This window comes from Cavia porcellus, unplaced genomic scaffold (assembly GCF_034190915.1).
Source record: "Cavia porcellus strain 051 isolate PalLab524CR breed Dunkin Hartley unplaced genomic scaffold, mCavPor4.1 scaffold_2, whole genome shotgun sequence".
In the NCBI taxonomy this organism is placed as follows: Eukaryota; Metazoa; Chordata; class Mammalia; order Rodentia; family Caviidae; genus Cavia; species Cavia porcellus.
This window is the reverse complement of record NW_026947485.1, coordinates 107,131,422-107,148,696: the sequence shown is the minus strand read 5'-3', so window position 1 is coordinate 107,148,696 and position 17,275 is coordinate 107,131,422. Positions and strand designations below refer to the sequence as shown.

At 36.4% G+C, this 17,275-nt stretch overlaps 1 protein-coding gene across 4 annotated transcripts in view; it reads right to left on the bottom strand.

Moving 5' to 3' along the window:
- The window catches only part of Chuk (component of inhibitor of nuclear factor kappa B kinase complex), a 38,336-nt gene extending 22,343 nt beyond the window's left edge, over positions 1-15,993 (bottom strand). For 3 of the 4 annotated variants that reach the window (XM_005008065.4, XM_063245042.1, XM_063245040.1), the window contains exons 1-9: positions 15,807-15,992; positions 11,286-11,380; positions 9,145-9,259; positions 7,791-7,860; positions 6,883-6,971; positions 5,312-5,401; positions 5,053-5,177; positions 4,748-4,855; positions 3,851-3,986 (exon numbers count right to left, since the gene is read on the bottom strand). In XM_005008065.4, coding sequence (XP_005008122.1) covers positions 3,851-3,986; positions 4,748-4,855; positions 5,053-5,177; positions 5,312-5,401; positions 6,883-6,971; positions 7,791-7,860; positions 9,145-9,259; positions 11,286-11,380; positions 15,807-15,911 — 933 coding nt within the window. In that variant the 5' untranslated portion in view covers positions 15,912-15,992. Of the gene's footprint in view, positions 1-3,850; positions 3,987-4,747; positions 4,856-5,052; positions 5,178-5,311; positions 5,402-6,882; positions 6,972-7,790; positions 7,861-9,144; positions 9,260-11,285; positions 11,381-15,806 lie in introns of all 4 variants that reach the window. The other variant, XM_013143607.3, reaches the window with a different exon arrangement.
- Between the last annotated feature and the right edge of the window lie 1,282 nt (positions 15,994-17,275).

The window sequence follows — 17,275 nt, the reverse complement described above, 5'->3', positions numbered from 1 at the left end:
ACTGGGCAGAGCCCGCCACCACGGGAACATCAATAACACAGAGAGTCTGGCGGAAGACATCTTAGAGTTGGGCAGAACCTGTGGCTTGGTGACATCACCGAGTCGCCCTGTAGAGAGGTCTGGTGGAGGACATCTTGAAATCGAGCAGAGACTGACGCTGTGTTGGCTTCAGCGTCATACAGAGAACAAGTGGAAGACATCTTGGAATTGGGCAGACTCACTGTCCTGGTGCTCCTGTCACAGAGAGGTCTGGAAGAAAATAGCTGGGATTTGGGCAGAACCCTGTGCCATGGTGACATTAGTCAGCTGCTTCTGGCACAGAGAGAATTGGCAAGATCTGCTGGGGCTGAACCAAGCCTCTGCTTGGGGCCCAATAAGCAGATACAAAATAGTCACAACTCAGTGACATCCAGAAAGTACAGCCTAATTTATGGATTGACTGGCACAGAGGCTGGAGGCTAGCCTGCACCATACCTGCATCCCAGCCTACCCCAGATAACAGCAAATTGGGGAGGACAGCAAAAATTCAAGTCAGCACGCTTCTGAAAGGCCCTAAGAAATCCCGAGAGGGCCAGAGACCCCCAGGACACTCCAGTCTGAAAGAATCCAGAAATATGACAAGAGATAAAAATAAAAAAAAATCTCCAGCTGCCCAACAGGAGAAAATAAGCCCAGGAGAAGTAAACACTGAAGAGAACAAGCACAGTAACCATGCAATACTGGACACAGCATCAGCCGAAATTAAAAAATACCTTTATGACCTCATAGATGAATTTAAAGCTGTACTCCTGATCCAAGTGAGGCAAGATATAGAGAGACTAATTAAAGAAATGACAAGCCCCGCCCAAGAGAACACAGATGGAAGAACTGAGGAAATGAGAAAAGAAAGAGAAACTTCTGAAGAAGAATTTAAACATAACTTAGAATACATGAAACAGATCCAAAGAGATTACCAGGAAACTAAAAACTCCATTGAACACTGGCAAAATATCCTGACAGAAACTAAAGACAGCCTTCTGAAACTTGAAGATAGATTTATGGCATATGATTGTAAAAGAAAAAGCCTCTTAAAAATAACAAGGAACCAGAAAGAAACAATTCAAAGGCTAAAAGATGACAAAAATATACATAACTTAAGAATAAAGAATGTGAGTGAGGAAGCAGGAGCAACCAAAAATGAAATATAAAGAGTATTCACAGATATATTAAAGCAAAATTTCCCATGTATAGCAAAAAGAAATGATATCCAGATAAAAGAGGCATACAGAACACCAGCTACCTACAACCAAAACAGATCTACGCCTAGACATATAATAATCAAGATTCCAGAAATCCACCAAAAGAACAGAATATTAAAAGCAGCCAGAGAAAAGAAGCAGATTACCTACAATGGGAAAATTATCAAAATAACAGCAGACTTATCAACACAAACTCTTAAGTCAAGAAGGGGATGGGGAGAAATATTCCAAGTCCTGAAAGAAAATAATATGCAACCAAGGCTCATATACTCATCAAAACTCTCTCTCAAAATTAATGGAGAAATAAGACGCTTCCAAGACAAGGAGGAACTGTGGGAGTTCGTGGCCACCAATCCAACCCTACAGAGAGTGCTAAAGGAGAAAGAGAGGAGGGGATTACAGGAAAGGAGAGGATACCAGGATTCCAGCAACAGTGGCAGACAAGTGAACAGGGCAGACAGTGGAATGAGGGAATAAGGTGGACAAATTATAGCAGAAAAGTGGAGTAGCAGACATGAGGCAGAGATGATAAGCTATAGTCTTTAGTATAGACAGCTCTGAAACACTATAAAAAAAGGCAGAGGTCATTGTTAATAGTGTATCAGGATTTAAAAGACACAGTAGTCTTACCGCCATTATTTAGTTTGAATTTAATTTGTTCTAGTCTGTCCACTCATGTCAGATTTGAGGGCACAGACATCTGACCCAAAAATAGCAGATTATACCCTGGTAACTATCCTTACTTTCCTATTAACTTAAACTGAAATCCTGTATTACTTACATTGTCTTACTATGATTGATCTTAATTGAATCTGAATCATAAGACCATGGGTTGGCCTTGGCTTTTATTTGAATTTGGTATGCTTATTAGTATCAATTCTAAAAGTAGAGGCAATTACTCTGAAGATGACAAGATATAAAGGATATCCATACTGGTATTAACTATTAACAGCTCTCAAATCCTACAATGCTTTCAAAGCTGTATTTTTATAAAAATAGGTAAGACTATGTTTAACTATATTAAGCCGGTATTGTGGACAAATCTATTGAAAATAACAAGAGAAAACATAGTATAACTACGGAAGATCATCTATATTGTGGTCTTATATGTCTTATCCATTGCATGTTTTTCTAGGAATTTGTTTTCCTGTCTTGTTATGACTTGTTTTTCCCTATAATACAGAGAGGATAGATATATATGTAGAAATTCACACATGAGTTTTTTTTTTTTTAAATTATTTACAGGAACAGATTATATAATGCAAGATGCAATGAACAGATACTCTGAAGAAGAGACGCTAAGAAACCCAATGCTAATTTTGTAGCATTATGATATAAATTCTAGCAATACTATTGTTCGCTGATTAGAATGACATTGGTCTGGTCTCTTGAGTTCTATTTCAGCATATGTAGAGATGGGGACAGCTACCACGAAGAGAGTGAGAGATGCGATGGTGGTTATTATTGTCTTCCCTAATGTTGGATCTTGAAGGCCTAGAAAGCCTTCATCATCCTGTAATTATTTGATTAGTTCTATAATATGCAATAAGTATATAAAGTGGGTGAAGATTATCGCCATATTTAGTTTGAATTTAATTTGTAACAACTATTTGTAAGAAACTAGAGACAGTTGGATAGACAGTGAAGATCTCCAGTGGACTTGCTTTGAAATCTGTATTTCGTTAAATTGTTTTTTTAACTGGTTTTGTTCTGTTTTGGTATGTTTAATCTTACCCTCTTTGAGATGTAAAACAAGTGTGTAGGACTGATAACCATATTACTGAGTTTTTGTTCGATCATTGAGCAGAACTGTTTGTAGTGTCACTTTTTGAATGTCATTCTAAATACTTTAATCTTGAAACCTGAACAGCTATTTGTAAGATGACAATATGTAGCTTACCAACCGGCAATTTCTTACCATTTGTTTTTCTGTAATTTTGTATTATTTCTACCCTTTTTTATCTCCATGTATTTTTTTGTTTCCTTTTCTTTCAATTAAAAAAAAAAAAAAGCTTGTCTTGAGTGAGGTAGCAGTTATGAAAAGCAGGTGTAAGGTATGTATTTGATTGAGTGAACCTGCTTTAAAAAGCTGAGCAGGCAAGCAGATTGGTTTAAATGTGACTTAATAAACAAAACAAACAAATCTCCTCAACCTCTCCAACCTTCATTAATTTTCTGGACAGAAGATGAAGGAAAATGTGCAGCCACACTACCCTGAATATGTCTGACCTCTTCTAATTTTGGAAGATGACACAGGGCAGTGCATATGTTGCATAGACTACACAATGGAGAGTAAGTATACAGATATGAAAGCAAGAACCTTTCTCAGTAAATCAAATTTAGTATGATAAACCTAACTGAATGAGGTATTAATGGTACCAACAATGGAAAAAGTAAATAAAAGATGCTTCAAAGGAATAATCAATAAAGGCCATTTAGAAGCAAACTGAACAAGCTTGCTTAAGAAATAGAAAAGCATCAGCTCTAAGACTGTAATTTTCTTTTTCAAATAAATAATAGGAAAAATTATTAATTTATATTTATGCTCAGTTTTAAAATAAACTTGTTAACTTTGATGTAGATCTTAAAAAATATACTTTCTTAAAACTAACCTTCAAATTCAGAATGTGATCCATTAATACAAAACATCTTGGTTGCTTTAAAGTAAGGTCAACAGGTCCCCCTCGCTGCTGTGGGTCCCAATTCAGCATCAACTGTAGCCAGTTTTCCATTGGTTCTACCACCAAACTAGGAAATGTACAAAAATAGGGTGAATATGGTTATGTTTCAACTTTCTTTAGTATTATATAAAAAACAATTTAAAGAAATTTTTTTGGTACTGGGGATCAAATTCATGACCTTGACACTTTGCCAGGAAGGCACTTGTGTCGCTGAGCTCTAGCACCTAAAAAAAAATTTTTATAGGCTGTCCATTTCTTTTTTCATCATTTATCTATACTATTTTATATCTTACTTTAGAACAGTTCATATCATGATAGAGGACAAACTTTTTTCTACAAGAAAATAGATCCAAAAACCCACATATATAAATTTAATAATGGCAACTCCAACAGATAAGTCCTCATTCATTCTTCAGGGAACTTATTCACTGGGACTTTTTAGCATCTAAGCCAATCTCCTGAAGAGCACCGATTCTTGGTTCCAATAATATTTGTACTTTCTAATGGGACCCACTAGTCACAATGTTATTTACATTTATTATTTATTTAAAATACAGTTCCTTAGTCACACTACTTAGTTTTTAACTTTTGTTTCTTTTTTCTTTTTGGCAGTGCTTGGACTTGTTCCAGGCAATTTAGGCAATGTTCTATCAGTGAACTATTACCTCAATCCTTTTGACACCTTCCAAGTGTTAAAAAACAGCTCAATAAATTCTGTGTGATCAATGTAGATAACAGAGTATATCCACTATTACAAACAACCACTATATTATTCTTATACAGCCCTAAAAAAACTGAGGCAAACTTTCTCAACTAAAATGTACTTACCTACAAAGGCTGTTTGGTTGGGGTAAATGGCTACTAAACCGAACTTCTCCTGTCATCTCTTCACATGCAAATATACATTTTGGGTCCTTCTTCTTAATTTTTTCATGCCTATAAAAACAAAAGATACCATGGTCAACAACCTGATTCTCACAAATATTTTAAAATTTCCTGCCATTTTATGCTATTCAATTCTGATTTCAAAAGGCAATCACAAAGCAAATGTTAAAAAAAAAAAAAAAAAAAAAAAACAAATGAGAACATTTCTATGCACATTAAGCACATAAAAGTTCTCATCTATGTCTTACCAGGTAAATGGTTGCAGATGATGCAAAAAAGGCCTATATCCAGCAATACATTCAAACACCATTGTCCCAAAGCTCCAATAATCAACAGTGGCTGTATAAGGCTTATTCTCAAAGAGTTCTGGGGCCTAAGAAAGAAAATGTTTCAAATGCCAATACTATAAGGGAAAAGCTACTTTATTCTTGAACTACTATATACATGACCTTCATAAAAAATAAGAATCTCATACCTTTAAATTCAAAGAAATAATATATATCTCACCAGATATTGCAGCGTTCCCACAAAAGATGTACAGAGACTTCCTTGATCAACATCTTTGGCATATCCCAGATCAATTATTTTGTGCACTATCTGCAAAATAATAAGACAGAATAATTATTAAATGGTTGAAGTACTGGAAAGCAAAGGGACAATATCTTCGTGAGATTGCAAATAGTGAGGTAATAAAAAGCTTGGGCTCTGAATTAACAATTTATTTCAAGGCTGAGCTCCACCAGTTAACTAGTCATGTGTTCCTGATCAAATTATTTAACCTCTTGCAGTTTTTTATATCATTAGATAACAGTCCTTACTTTATAAAATTACTTATTAAGACTTAAAATATTGAAAATATAGAATTTAACACAGTGTCTGGGACATAGCAAAAAATAAATATAGGACTATTAATTTTTATTTTGATATATTTTGCATAAACTCCATCCATTAAACTGGAAGGCACTGAATGACTTCCAAATTTGCAGGAGTATACTATAATAGGAAGGATTAAATGTAAATCAGCACCCTATGTAAATTCAAGTATGTCCCTAAGTTTTCAGGTAAGAAAAAAATAGCAAAGGTAATTGATGCAAAGTATACATTAAGGGCTCGTATGAAATGCATCTTCATCAAAGTGCCATCACTTCTGACTTACCACTAAGAGCTCACTAAGAGCTGGCACATAATCCGATGCAGACATGAAACTTAAGATGTTAAAAATACGCAAACTGCTCTAATTATTCTGATGAAAATAAATATACGAGGTGTTAATTTACAATTTCTGGTTCTTAATCTATTTTGGAATCTGATAAACCAAGTTTTTAAGTTTTAATTAAATGCAGAACTTAATTAAATACTGTTATCTTGTACTCTGAAAAACTAACTTAAAGATAATATATCATGTATTAACCATTGTTACCTTCTTATTATCTCGATTTGAAATTTAATTTTTTCCCTATAAATTAAAAAATAAAATAAATACAGAACTTAGGATATGGAAGAAGCAAAATGAATTTTAAGGAAACATACTTCTTTTCTTAGAGTAAAGCAGGCTCAAAGTGTATACGTGTATGTTTTAGATGTTCTTCATAGCAGTGAAATAGTAAAGGTTGATAACTTATTTACTTGTTGCCTACTATCTCTGCTACATAGTGTGCTGGAAAAACACATGAACAAAACAGGTTCAGTTTTTTCCCTAATGAAGGCAATATTTAGACAAAATCTAACCACAGAACCACAGTTGAGTTGGTGAGGACTCAAACAGAAAAAGTATAGAAATGCTCTATGATGAATGTGATCAGAGTGCCGGGGATTTAGCTCGTGGCATAAGCGCCTGCCTGGCAAGTATGAGGTTGTGAGTTAGATCCTCAGTACTACAAAAACAAACAAAAAAAAAGGAACCTTTACAGTGAATGTGATCAGCAGGTATATCTAAAATGTACCAATAAAATCTGATTAAAAAAAGAAGAGAAACAGTGTAGAGTGCTGTGGGAACACATCAAGGACACCAAAGCTTTAAAACTACATCAAGGAGACTGTATGCAATAGGCACAGAACACATTTTTAGGCTTACCTACCTTTCCACCAACATCCTGAAGAACTATATTTTCAGGTTTTAGATCTCGATGTATAATTTTATTTTCATGTAAATATCTAATCCCAGACCCTAAATAAAGTTTAAAAAAAAGTATTTTGAAGAGAAAACACTGAATTAAAAAAAATCCATATCACATTTTATACAGATCTGCCCTGATGCTTAAATTTACATAGACCATCATAATCTCTCAATGATTATTACAACAGTTCAGGTTTTCTTTACAGAAAATACAGTAACATTAAATATACTATAACATTACAATATATATTCATTCAATTTATTAGAATTAACATTAAAAAGAAATGGAAAGATACCAAGAAAATTCCTCTAACCCTTATGTCATTTTCCTCTCACCCTAAATCATCCTTGTCAACTAGACTTCAGCCCTTATGACCTAGGAAAAGAAGCAAAACTAAAACATAGGAAAACCAATGCTTAGCTTTTGTGTATCCTCTAAGGGCCTACGCTCTGTTATCTCAGGGATTTTTCAGGAATAGTTCTGATTAAATACAGAATTTTACTCTCAGAATTGACTTGAGGACCTATCTCGTAAAGAGATCCAATTCCATGGTGAACAAAATTACTATGTCAATCAAGGGTACAGGGAATGAAACGAAGAACTTCATTTCATACTATTTCTTGTCAGTATCTAGAAGATCTGTTAGGCAAATGATTTATAGCCAAAACCAAAAAAACAAAACAAAAAACAACAAAAAACCCCAAGATATCCTAGTTTTAAGTTAGGATGAATAGTAATAAATGTTTATAATTAACATCTGGTTTGCATAGTGTATTAACAATTGTCCTTAGTTCCCAAGCAGTACACAGAATCTTTTATAGACAAAGGGCACTAAATCATAATGGCATTTTAAAATGTTGATTACATACCTATATCACTGAGTAAAGAAAGTATCTGGCTTTCTTTAAGTCCACAACAATTTTCTGGTTTGTTGAGTAGCTAATGAAAAAAAATAAAAAGAAGTCTAAAAATGTATACTACAAATTGCTAGGAAGTAATAGCAATTCATATTAATCACTATACTCTAAAAGAATATTCCAGTGAGGGAGAAAGTCATTATATAAAGTAAAGGAAGGGGAAGCCAGGGATATAGCTTAGCAGCATAGTATTTGCCTGGCAAGTACAAGGTCCTGAGTTCGATTCCAGATCCGCCCCCCCAAAAAAAGAATTTTACAAAAACTCTGATTAATATCAGAAATTAAATGGACAGCTATTTTGAAAAGAATGAGAGACACTATGACAGCCATTGTTGGCTTCCCTATTGTCTGGCCTTGAAGATCTAAAATGCCTTCCTCATCCTGTTCAGATCAGTTTTATATTACGTTGTTTCGTGTGAATTCTCTGTATGTGAAGATATGGACAACTATTCAGGAGAAAACAAGAGACAATATGATAGATTGTGAAGATCTCTGATTGTCTTGCTTTGAAATTTATGTCTCTTACATTGCTTTCTTATGTTCTGTTTTGATATGTTTAATTTTACTCTCTTTAAAATAAAAAATAAAAAAAATCAGAAATTAAAAAGCAAAAGAACAGAAAAAGATCACCAAATCCAAATTGAGGACATGTAAATTTCAATGACAAAACTCACAAAACTAAAGGTGGCAAAGGGGCAAAAGTATTTGAAATTGATATTGAAAAAGATTGACAGATCTCACAGATATATTTATATACAAATAGCCATGTGGATAAATTTAAAATGAGTTAGGAAAGAAAGCCTATAGTAGAAAAGACAACTTTTTATTGTTGCTGTTTTAAACAGGGTCTCACTATGTAACCCAGGCTGGCCCTGAACTCACAGTGATTCTCCTGCCTCAGTGCTGGGATTATAGGACTGCACCACCACGCCCAATTGAAAAGATTTTTTTAAAGCACCTTTTTAAAAGCACCTTAAACACAGATTGATTTAATTTTACAAACTTAGTCTAGTTTTATAAACAACCAAAAATATGCATGTTCTAAATCAGGAATTGACAAGCATTTTCTATATGGCGACAGATAGCAAGCAGTTTAGGTTTTGAAAGCCATGAGGTCTCTGTCAGAACTACTCAGTTCTGCAGCCATAGACAGGAGTATGGCTGTCTTCTAATAAAACTTTAATTACAAAATAGGTATAAGGCCACAGTTTTCTGATTCTTATTACAGACTGTCACATAGAATGATTATTCACAAATGCTGAAGTTTATGATTTACTATCTTATTATCTCAAAGCATTCATACTACCTTCCGGAGATCTCCTCCAGAACAGTATTCCATTGCTAGAAGAGGCACATCATTAATCAAAAAATTCAGTTCCTCAGGAACATCACAGGCCTTTACAACATTGGCATGGTTCAACCTAAGAAGAAGGGAAATACATTGTGAAGGAAATAGATTTGAAATAGCAGTTGATTGGGCGTTAGGGAGTGACATGGGGAACACTGATATTTTATAAAATTCTAATTTGTGATTTGTATAATAATCAGTAATTCTGGAAGAAAAATGTATGTTAAAATACCATCATTATTAATACATTAATTCATTTACTTGTCACAGTACTACTAATAAAGTAGATTTACTAAGAGTTTCATAAAACAGAAAGAAACTAAAGCACAAATTGGTTAAGTAACAAGATCTCACAACAAGTAAGTTGTTAATAAGGATTCAAATCTGACAGCCTGGCTCTAAAGCTTGCGTATCAGTGGTTGTAAACCAATGGCACGTGTACTGCAGCAGGTTCACAGAGCCCGCTGTCAGCCTGTGAACCAAGTTGCTCCAGCTCTGCCCTAGCAGCCAAGTATTCAGGTTTAACTGCAATGTCGCCACTCTGTGATACATAAGTGGGTTTTGGGTTGTAGTCTGGGAACTCGATCTCTAAAACATTTACCATCACTGGTCTCTAGCATACTACCTATTAAATGACCACCTACAGTGTCACTCAGAGGTGAATATTAAGAAAATTAGGCATATTTCTAGCTTTAGCACAAAGTTTTAAATAAATGGTGAATCACATTATATATTATCTAACAGTTCTTTTTTTTCTTATTAACATTCTGTCAGTCATCATGATGATCAAAGGATATAGATTCCCATACTCTAAGACCTAAAGAAACACAATCTCCATATAGAGGGCCTGAGAATTTATATTATCCTTTCCTGATGATGGTTCTTTTTTTTTCCTGATGATTATTCTGCCAAGTTTGAGAACTATAAAATTGAATTGAGCAGAACATGGGAGTCAGAAAATGCTCATTTCAAACCTAGACTCTATTACCAGCTATGGGTCTGTATGAGCTCCAACTTACTCATATACAAGACAGGGAGAATTCCTAAACACAGAGCTATAATGACAACTAAAGGAATGATCTGTACAATTACACCACAGAAGCATATTGCCTCTGAAAGTTTAAAATATGTACACCTCTCCCTTTAAGAGCTTAATTATTTTCTCCCTGAGTATACCATATAATCAGTGACTTATTTCTGTGTTTGTTTTTGCTTTGTGTTTGAGACAAGGTTTTGATATGTAGTTCAGGTTGACCTTGCACTCACTATGTACTCAGACTGGCCTCCAACTCACAGCTATCCTCCTGTCTCAGCTTCTGTGGTGCTGGGTTTATAAGGGTATGCCACCATAGATGGTTAGTGACTCATTTCTAACAAACAGAATTTGCTGGAAACAATGAAGTGTGACTTCCAACGATACTTTACAAAAGATACATCAGCCTTCATCTTGTGCTTTCTCTTTCACAAATCACTTGCTCTGGAGAAGCTGGCTGTCACGTCATTAAGACATGCAGGCTTCCCTATGGAGGCCCACATGCCAAGGAACTGATGCTTCTCACCAAAAGCCACACATGTGGGCCTGGAAGTGGCTATATCATTCCTGATGAAGACTTTGGAAGACTGAAGCTCTGTTCAGCAGTATGAGCTATCTCAGGAGGGACCGTGAGCTAGAACCATACAGCTAAGTTCCAAATTCGTAAGCCTCAAAAAGCATGGTCAGTAAATGCTTATAGTTTTAAGCCACTGAGTTTTTACAAAGCAGCAGGGGTATAAAACAAAAGTAGATGCAAAAGAAATGAGAACAGTAATATATCACAATTTATAGTAATTTAACTAGAAAGTATGATATGTGGAGATTTCTCAAGATCCAGAAGAAATAAATTCTGCCTTCTGAGAACTGAGTCTACACTACTTCATTTTTAAACTGAACTTTCTTAATAATGTGATGTAATTACCTGAAATAGAATAAATACAGCTGATAACAGAAAAATATGTTCCCAAAAAGATCCCGAGAAGAATGGCTTCCTAGCTCCCTTCCCTATGATAACAACTGGCTGGGTTGGGACACCAAAGAAATGTAAGTCGTTGGGTACACTTACTTCTTCATAATCTGGATTTCATGGCACCATCGTTCTCTGTTTTTGGTACTTAGCTCTAGTCGGCAAGACTTAATAGCTATTTTGAGATCAAGTTCCTGCCAAAACAGAAAGTTCAACAAAAAATAAGTTATATTCTTGTACAGATTTGCTTGCTAACAAAGAAGCAACCTGGGAAAATAACACTTTTAAACTTACTAATTAGATATACTATACACAGCTTTCTTGAGTCTACGTTTTTGTTAGATAAACCATGAGACTATTAAATTGATGCTTTCAAAATGTGTAATCTCTGACACAAACCAGAGGTGTGGTAAAGCTGTGTATGAATAAATAGAGAAGTGCCCAAGGGCTGGAAGGGAAAATATTATAGGAGGGGAAGTAAGACATACCTTGAATGGGATAGTCTGGATTGGGAGTTGGGAGAGGGAAAGAGGCTAAAGACAAGATAGTTGATAATGTGTAAAGGGAGGAAGGAATGAGAACAAACTATAAACTAGCCCAACCGCAGGACTCACTCTTTTCAACTTTTCTTTATGAACAGGACCCTGGTTGTAACTACATGTCATGTAGAGTTTTACTACCATCTAGACCATCTGTATGATCATGAACAACATTAAACTCTAAATATTTTGGAGCTGGACAGCAAGGACGGCTGCACAATGCAAATGCACTTCATACAACAGAACTGTATACATTATATACAGGGTTTAAAATGACAAATTTTACTTATATGTTTTTTTAACAATTTAAAGATAGAAAATACTAAGTTAAATCACTTTCCTTACATTTCCAACTTTTCAATCTCTAAACAAAGCAATATCGGGGGCTGGGGATTTAGCTCAGCGGCATAAGCGCCTGCCTTGCAAGCAGGCAGTCGTGAGTTCGATCCCTGGTACCGATAAAAATGAAAAAGACAAAAAAAAAAAAATATTGTACACAGCATTTACCCAAATCATTTGAACAAAATAAAGTGATCCTTTGACATGCAGAAGATTGTTTCCAGGACCTGGTATCAAAGGATACCAAAATCTGCAGGTTCTCAGTCCATTACATAAAATAACATAGTATTTGCATATAACCTATGCATATTCTCCTGTATACTATAAATCATTTCCATATGTCTTACAATACCTAATAAAAGGTAAATGCTATATAAATAGTTGCCACATGTTATTATGATGATGATGATGATGATGATGATGATTTTGGTTTTTTGAGACAAGGTCTTGCTATGCAGTTCAGGCTGGCCTTGAATTCGAATTCAAGTAACCCCCTGCCTCAGCCCCCGACATGTTGAGATTACAGGCATGCACTACCATATCTGGCAGCATGGTATTATTTAGGTAAGAATGACAAGAAAACTTCTATATATGTTTGGTACAGATGCATCCCCCCGCCCCGCCAAATATTTTCAATGTACAGTTGGTTGAATCTGTGAATACAAAATTCATGGAGGTCCCTTTTCTTTTTTTCTTTCCCATGCTGGGGATTGTTTTGCATATGCTGGGCAAACTTTCTAATCTTGATCTATATTCCCAGTCCCTACATCCTTTCTTTAAAGTATTTCATGGAATTAATTTCCCCAACACAGGATGAGAAGTGCTACCACACTGTACTTTGTTTCGATGTCCATTTCTTTTGTAGACTTGAAACCTACTATAAGGTAAATAAGGCTCTTGTTGCTGATTTTGGCACCATCAATACTGAGCACAGTAACTAACTAAATAAGCCACCTCATGTCCTTCTTCTTCACTGAACTTTGAGAACTTTAGGTAAAATATTGGGACATGGGTTCTACATAAACATTAGTGTATATTGAAAGCTAAGTGATCCTGTTTCCTAGACTTACTATAGATTTTTCCTTACTCTAGGCCTGGTTATCAAATGTTCCCCTTTTGAAGAAGGGCACTATCTCTGACAAACTAGAAGTTCCTAAGAGATTTCTAAGACTAGAGGGCCCAAATCTCTTCTATTTAAAGTGATGAACTCCACAGAGACAAAAATAGAATAGCATTGCCAGCAGATATGGGTAAGAAGAAATGGGAATTACTATTTAATGGTTACAGAGTTTCAGTTTGGGAAGATGAAAAAGTTCTGGAAATAAATGATGGTACTGATTGTATATCAATGTCTATATGCTCCATTGTGAAACTATGGAAACTAAAATGGTGAAATTATGTATTCCTTACCACAATAAAATTTCTGTTTTTGTTTCCAGTGCTAGGAATTGAAACCAGGGCTTGGTGTATGCAAGCCCAAAAAGAAGATGAGGCCAGCCTGACTATACAGTGAGTTCAAGGCCCACTTGAACACATAGTGAGACTCTGTCTCAAAAAAAAAAAAAAAAAAGTCATAAAAGTATATCAGCATGCATACTTTTTCCCTTATGACCAGGCTAATGGCTAGGTTTAGATAACACAAAAATATCTCACTGAAAGCACTTAGCTACCTCTTTTCCTTTGAATGCACTATGTTCCCTCAGATGCTAAAAATTAATAAATTTATACTTTTCTAGTAAAATACTTAATGCCTTAATGCTTCACATTCTACTCTCTTACTCCTGTGTTCTACTTAGAAAGCTGTTTCAGTTTTCCTTGTTCTACTGTGACACATTTCATTTCAACTAGCACACAAATACATCAACTCTATGAAGGTAGACTTCTATCTTTGCTCTCTCCTGTCCTTAATTATAGGGTCTCTATCTATAACCATACTCCTTAAAACAGCAAATTATGATTTCTCCTCCCATAAACCAAGTACTATAGCAATACCTTAACTGTTCATCTTGTCCTATGTTTTTCCAAATTTATCCTTTGCAAAAGTAACCTTCCTAAAACAGTATTTTTATCTTGATAGCTCCTTTTTTAAGATCAATTAAAGATGGTTAAAATTATAATAGTATCAACAGCACAAAGCAGAAGCTGGACTTGCGACGAGGCCTTTGCCAGGCCAAATACTACTCAGTTTTACAAATATTGCCATCTTAACTCTCAAATAGACTCAGGATGTGTGATAGAAAAAATATAGTAATTGTTTCATTTTTAAAAATTATTACAGTAAAAGACACATAGCCCAGTGCCTGCCTAACAAATGCCAGGTCCGGAGTTTGATTCCTGGTTCCTCCCACCAAAAGATATGTAGCCATCAATAGCCTGCAAAACATCTTCCTTTTGAACACATATCCCATTGCTCTTGCCACTTTGTAAAGCAGCCTGGAAGTCTTTCCTTGATATCTTTACTGGTGCTGTGCAGGCTACCTCACTGCTTGAATCCATTCAAAATGTTACCTTTCATAGTAATTCTGGATTTGGGGAAGAGCCAGAAGTTGTAAGGTGCCAGATTGGGTGAATATAGTGAATGAGGACACACCGTAATGTTTTTACTTGCTAGAAATTGCCACAAACAGTTGATTAATTTGGGATGATCATAAAATATGGTGAATGTTTTAATTTAAAAGTACAGTGAAAGACAATGATCACTAATTAACCTCAAAATACCCCTGTTTGGAGCACTTATCTTTCTTGGCAGTGTGTCTTTTTAAAATTTGAACACTGATTGTATCTTTTGATCATCTCAGATATACATTATCAAGCCTTTTATTGATAACGAAACAAAAACTATACTTCAAGGATTATTAGTTTCGTGCCTTTTCACCAAAAATGTCCTTTAGGAGAACGTGAACCCTTTACATGGCAAGGTCTGGATGGGCATCTGTGCTTTTTTCTTGGTAAAAGGTTCATACTTTTTATTGATATACTAAAAGACACATGACTCAAACATTAACCACTGTTACAATGGTAAAATATTTTCAGTTAAAGTAAATTCCTTGAATCTGACGTTATTTGTCTTCCACAAAAGTTTCCACTTTGAATATGTATCTTTTCCTTTTTAAGATATGATCATTTTCACCAACCTACCCTCGATTTGTTCTCTATCTGGAATGCACAACCAATTCGAAAGTCTACCAGTGCTTCCATAGGTTTAACTCTAGGCCTACTATGAAGCTTTCCTATCTATTCCAGTCTCTACTGAGTCCACCAAGAAGATACACATAGGAACACACATCTAACAGGAACGTGCGTCCCCCACTAGCCCTATTTTCTCATCCATTCGAGCTCACACATACACTCGGATATGCAAATGCCTCACACACCCTCACAGTTTAGATTCATAAAGACACATAATCATTGCAGCTCTCACGAAACAGCTAGTCGTATCTTGACACTCATACCTAAATTCGCCCTAACAGGTCTTTCAACACACTGCCCTGGGACCTCAGATACAAACTCAAACTCCGTCGCCCAAGCTGACACAGTATCACTGTCACTGTGTCTCTCTCTCTCTCTCTCTCTCTCTCTCTCTCTCTCTCTCTCTCTCTCTCTGTCACACACACACACACACACACACACACACACACACACACACGCTCATTGATTTGCAGCTACTGCCTCACACACTGACAATCCCCGTATTCTAGACTCTGACAAACCCACCACTGCTCCCTCCTGCGCCCAGCCTCACCCGATGCTGGTACAGACAGACATTTCCGAACCCGCCGGTGCCAAGCCGCTCTCGCATCTCCCAGGGCCCGCCCGCGCCCTGCCGCAGCCCCGGGGGCCGCTCCATAGGGCGGGAGGGCAAGCAGCTTTAGATTCTGCCGCAGTTCCAAGGCCGGTTCCGGGCAGCGGAGGCTCGCGGGTCTTTGTTCTCGCGAGACTGATGCGTCACTTCCGGTAGCTGCCGCCGGAGAAGCCTCACCCCTAGTGCTTTCTACTGGTCTGCAGTCTCAGGCAGCCTCTGTGTGAGCCGAGTTTAAGTGTCTTGGGCATTCACGTTGAGAGGACCCACGTGTGTTTTTCTAGACTTGAAAAATATAAGGTCTCTCCAAACTTGAAGTCAACAGTCTCACACGTATTCTTTTCTAAATTTCCATTGTGTGCATTCCTGTCTACCTTTACCTTTTTAAAAAATTCAAGACATCTATCCTCCAACTCCCCCACCTGCTGAACCGGCACTGCCAAACGCCACTAAAGATTTAGATAGTGGACAGAAAAAAGCATTCGAAAGAATCCTGCGCCAACAGGCCCATTGATGCCTTAACTTTAAGTTAATTATGACTTTCCATAGCAATCGTTCCCAAGATCTCGCCTATAATCACACAGGTCAAAGATGATGTTATTCCGAGTAAAGACTGTTTTTCTTGTTTTGAAAAGCTTCCCTAAGCGTCTCACAGTTTGCTGTCCATCAGCCTTCTAGGTACAGCTTTCTAGTGGTGGTTTTTAGTTACGGGAATTGTTTCTGAGACTTGTGGCAGGGTTGTGAAGGCAACAAAGCTGTTGGTGCATTAAGAAGTACTTCTGAGTGGCAGACTGCACAGGGGAACCAGCTCTTTGTTTTCCACCTAACTCAGCCATCTGCTTTATGGAATCCAGGGATCCCAATAAGTTTAAGAATCAACATGGAATCAAATTCTCATTTTAAAGAGTTGATGCAACTAAATGTTGAGTGCTGGGCCATTGATACTATTGTATGGAAGATGCTGGTTTTCAGATTTGGGCGGTTTACAAGGAACTGGAGTGTAAGACTTGGATGTAATGGCCAACAAAGCTTCTGAGAACACATCCTTGATAGATGGGCAGACTGTATACAGCACTGGTGCATACTGTCCTGAAAATATGAAGAAGCCCTGTAGCTGGTGGCAATGGAGCTTCATTCTCTAATTCTTACCCAGAAGAGATAATGAGCGATGCTGTATACCACAGCCAGAATAGTGATGATTGGACTGACCCAAAGTGGCCATCTTTGCAGAAATCAGGTCAGTTTCCATAGTTTACTTTTTAAAAATTCCCACTCAGCTCAAAAAAAAAAAAAAAAAAAAAAAAAAAATCCTAGGCTGTCTGACTCCAGGTTCCACAATCTGTAGGTTTGCAAGCCTGTTTTTTCATGTATACCTCACAGAGATTTTGTAAGGATTAAGTGAAACAGTGCCT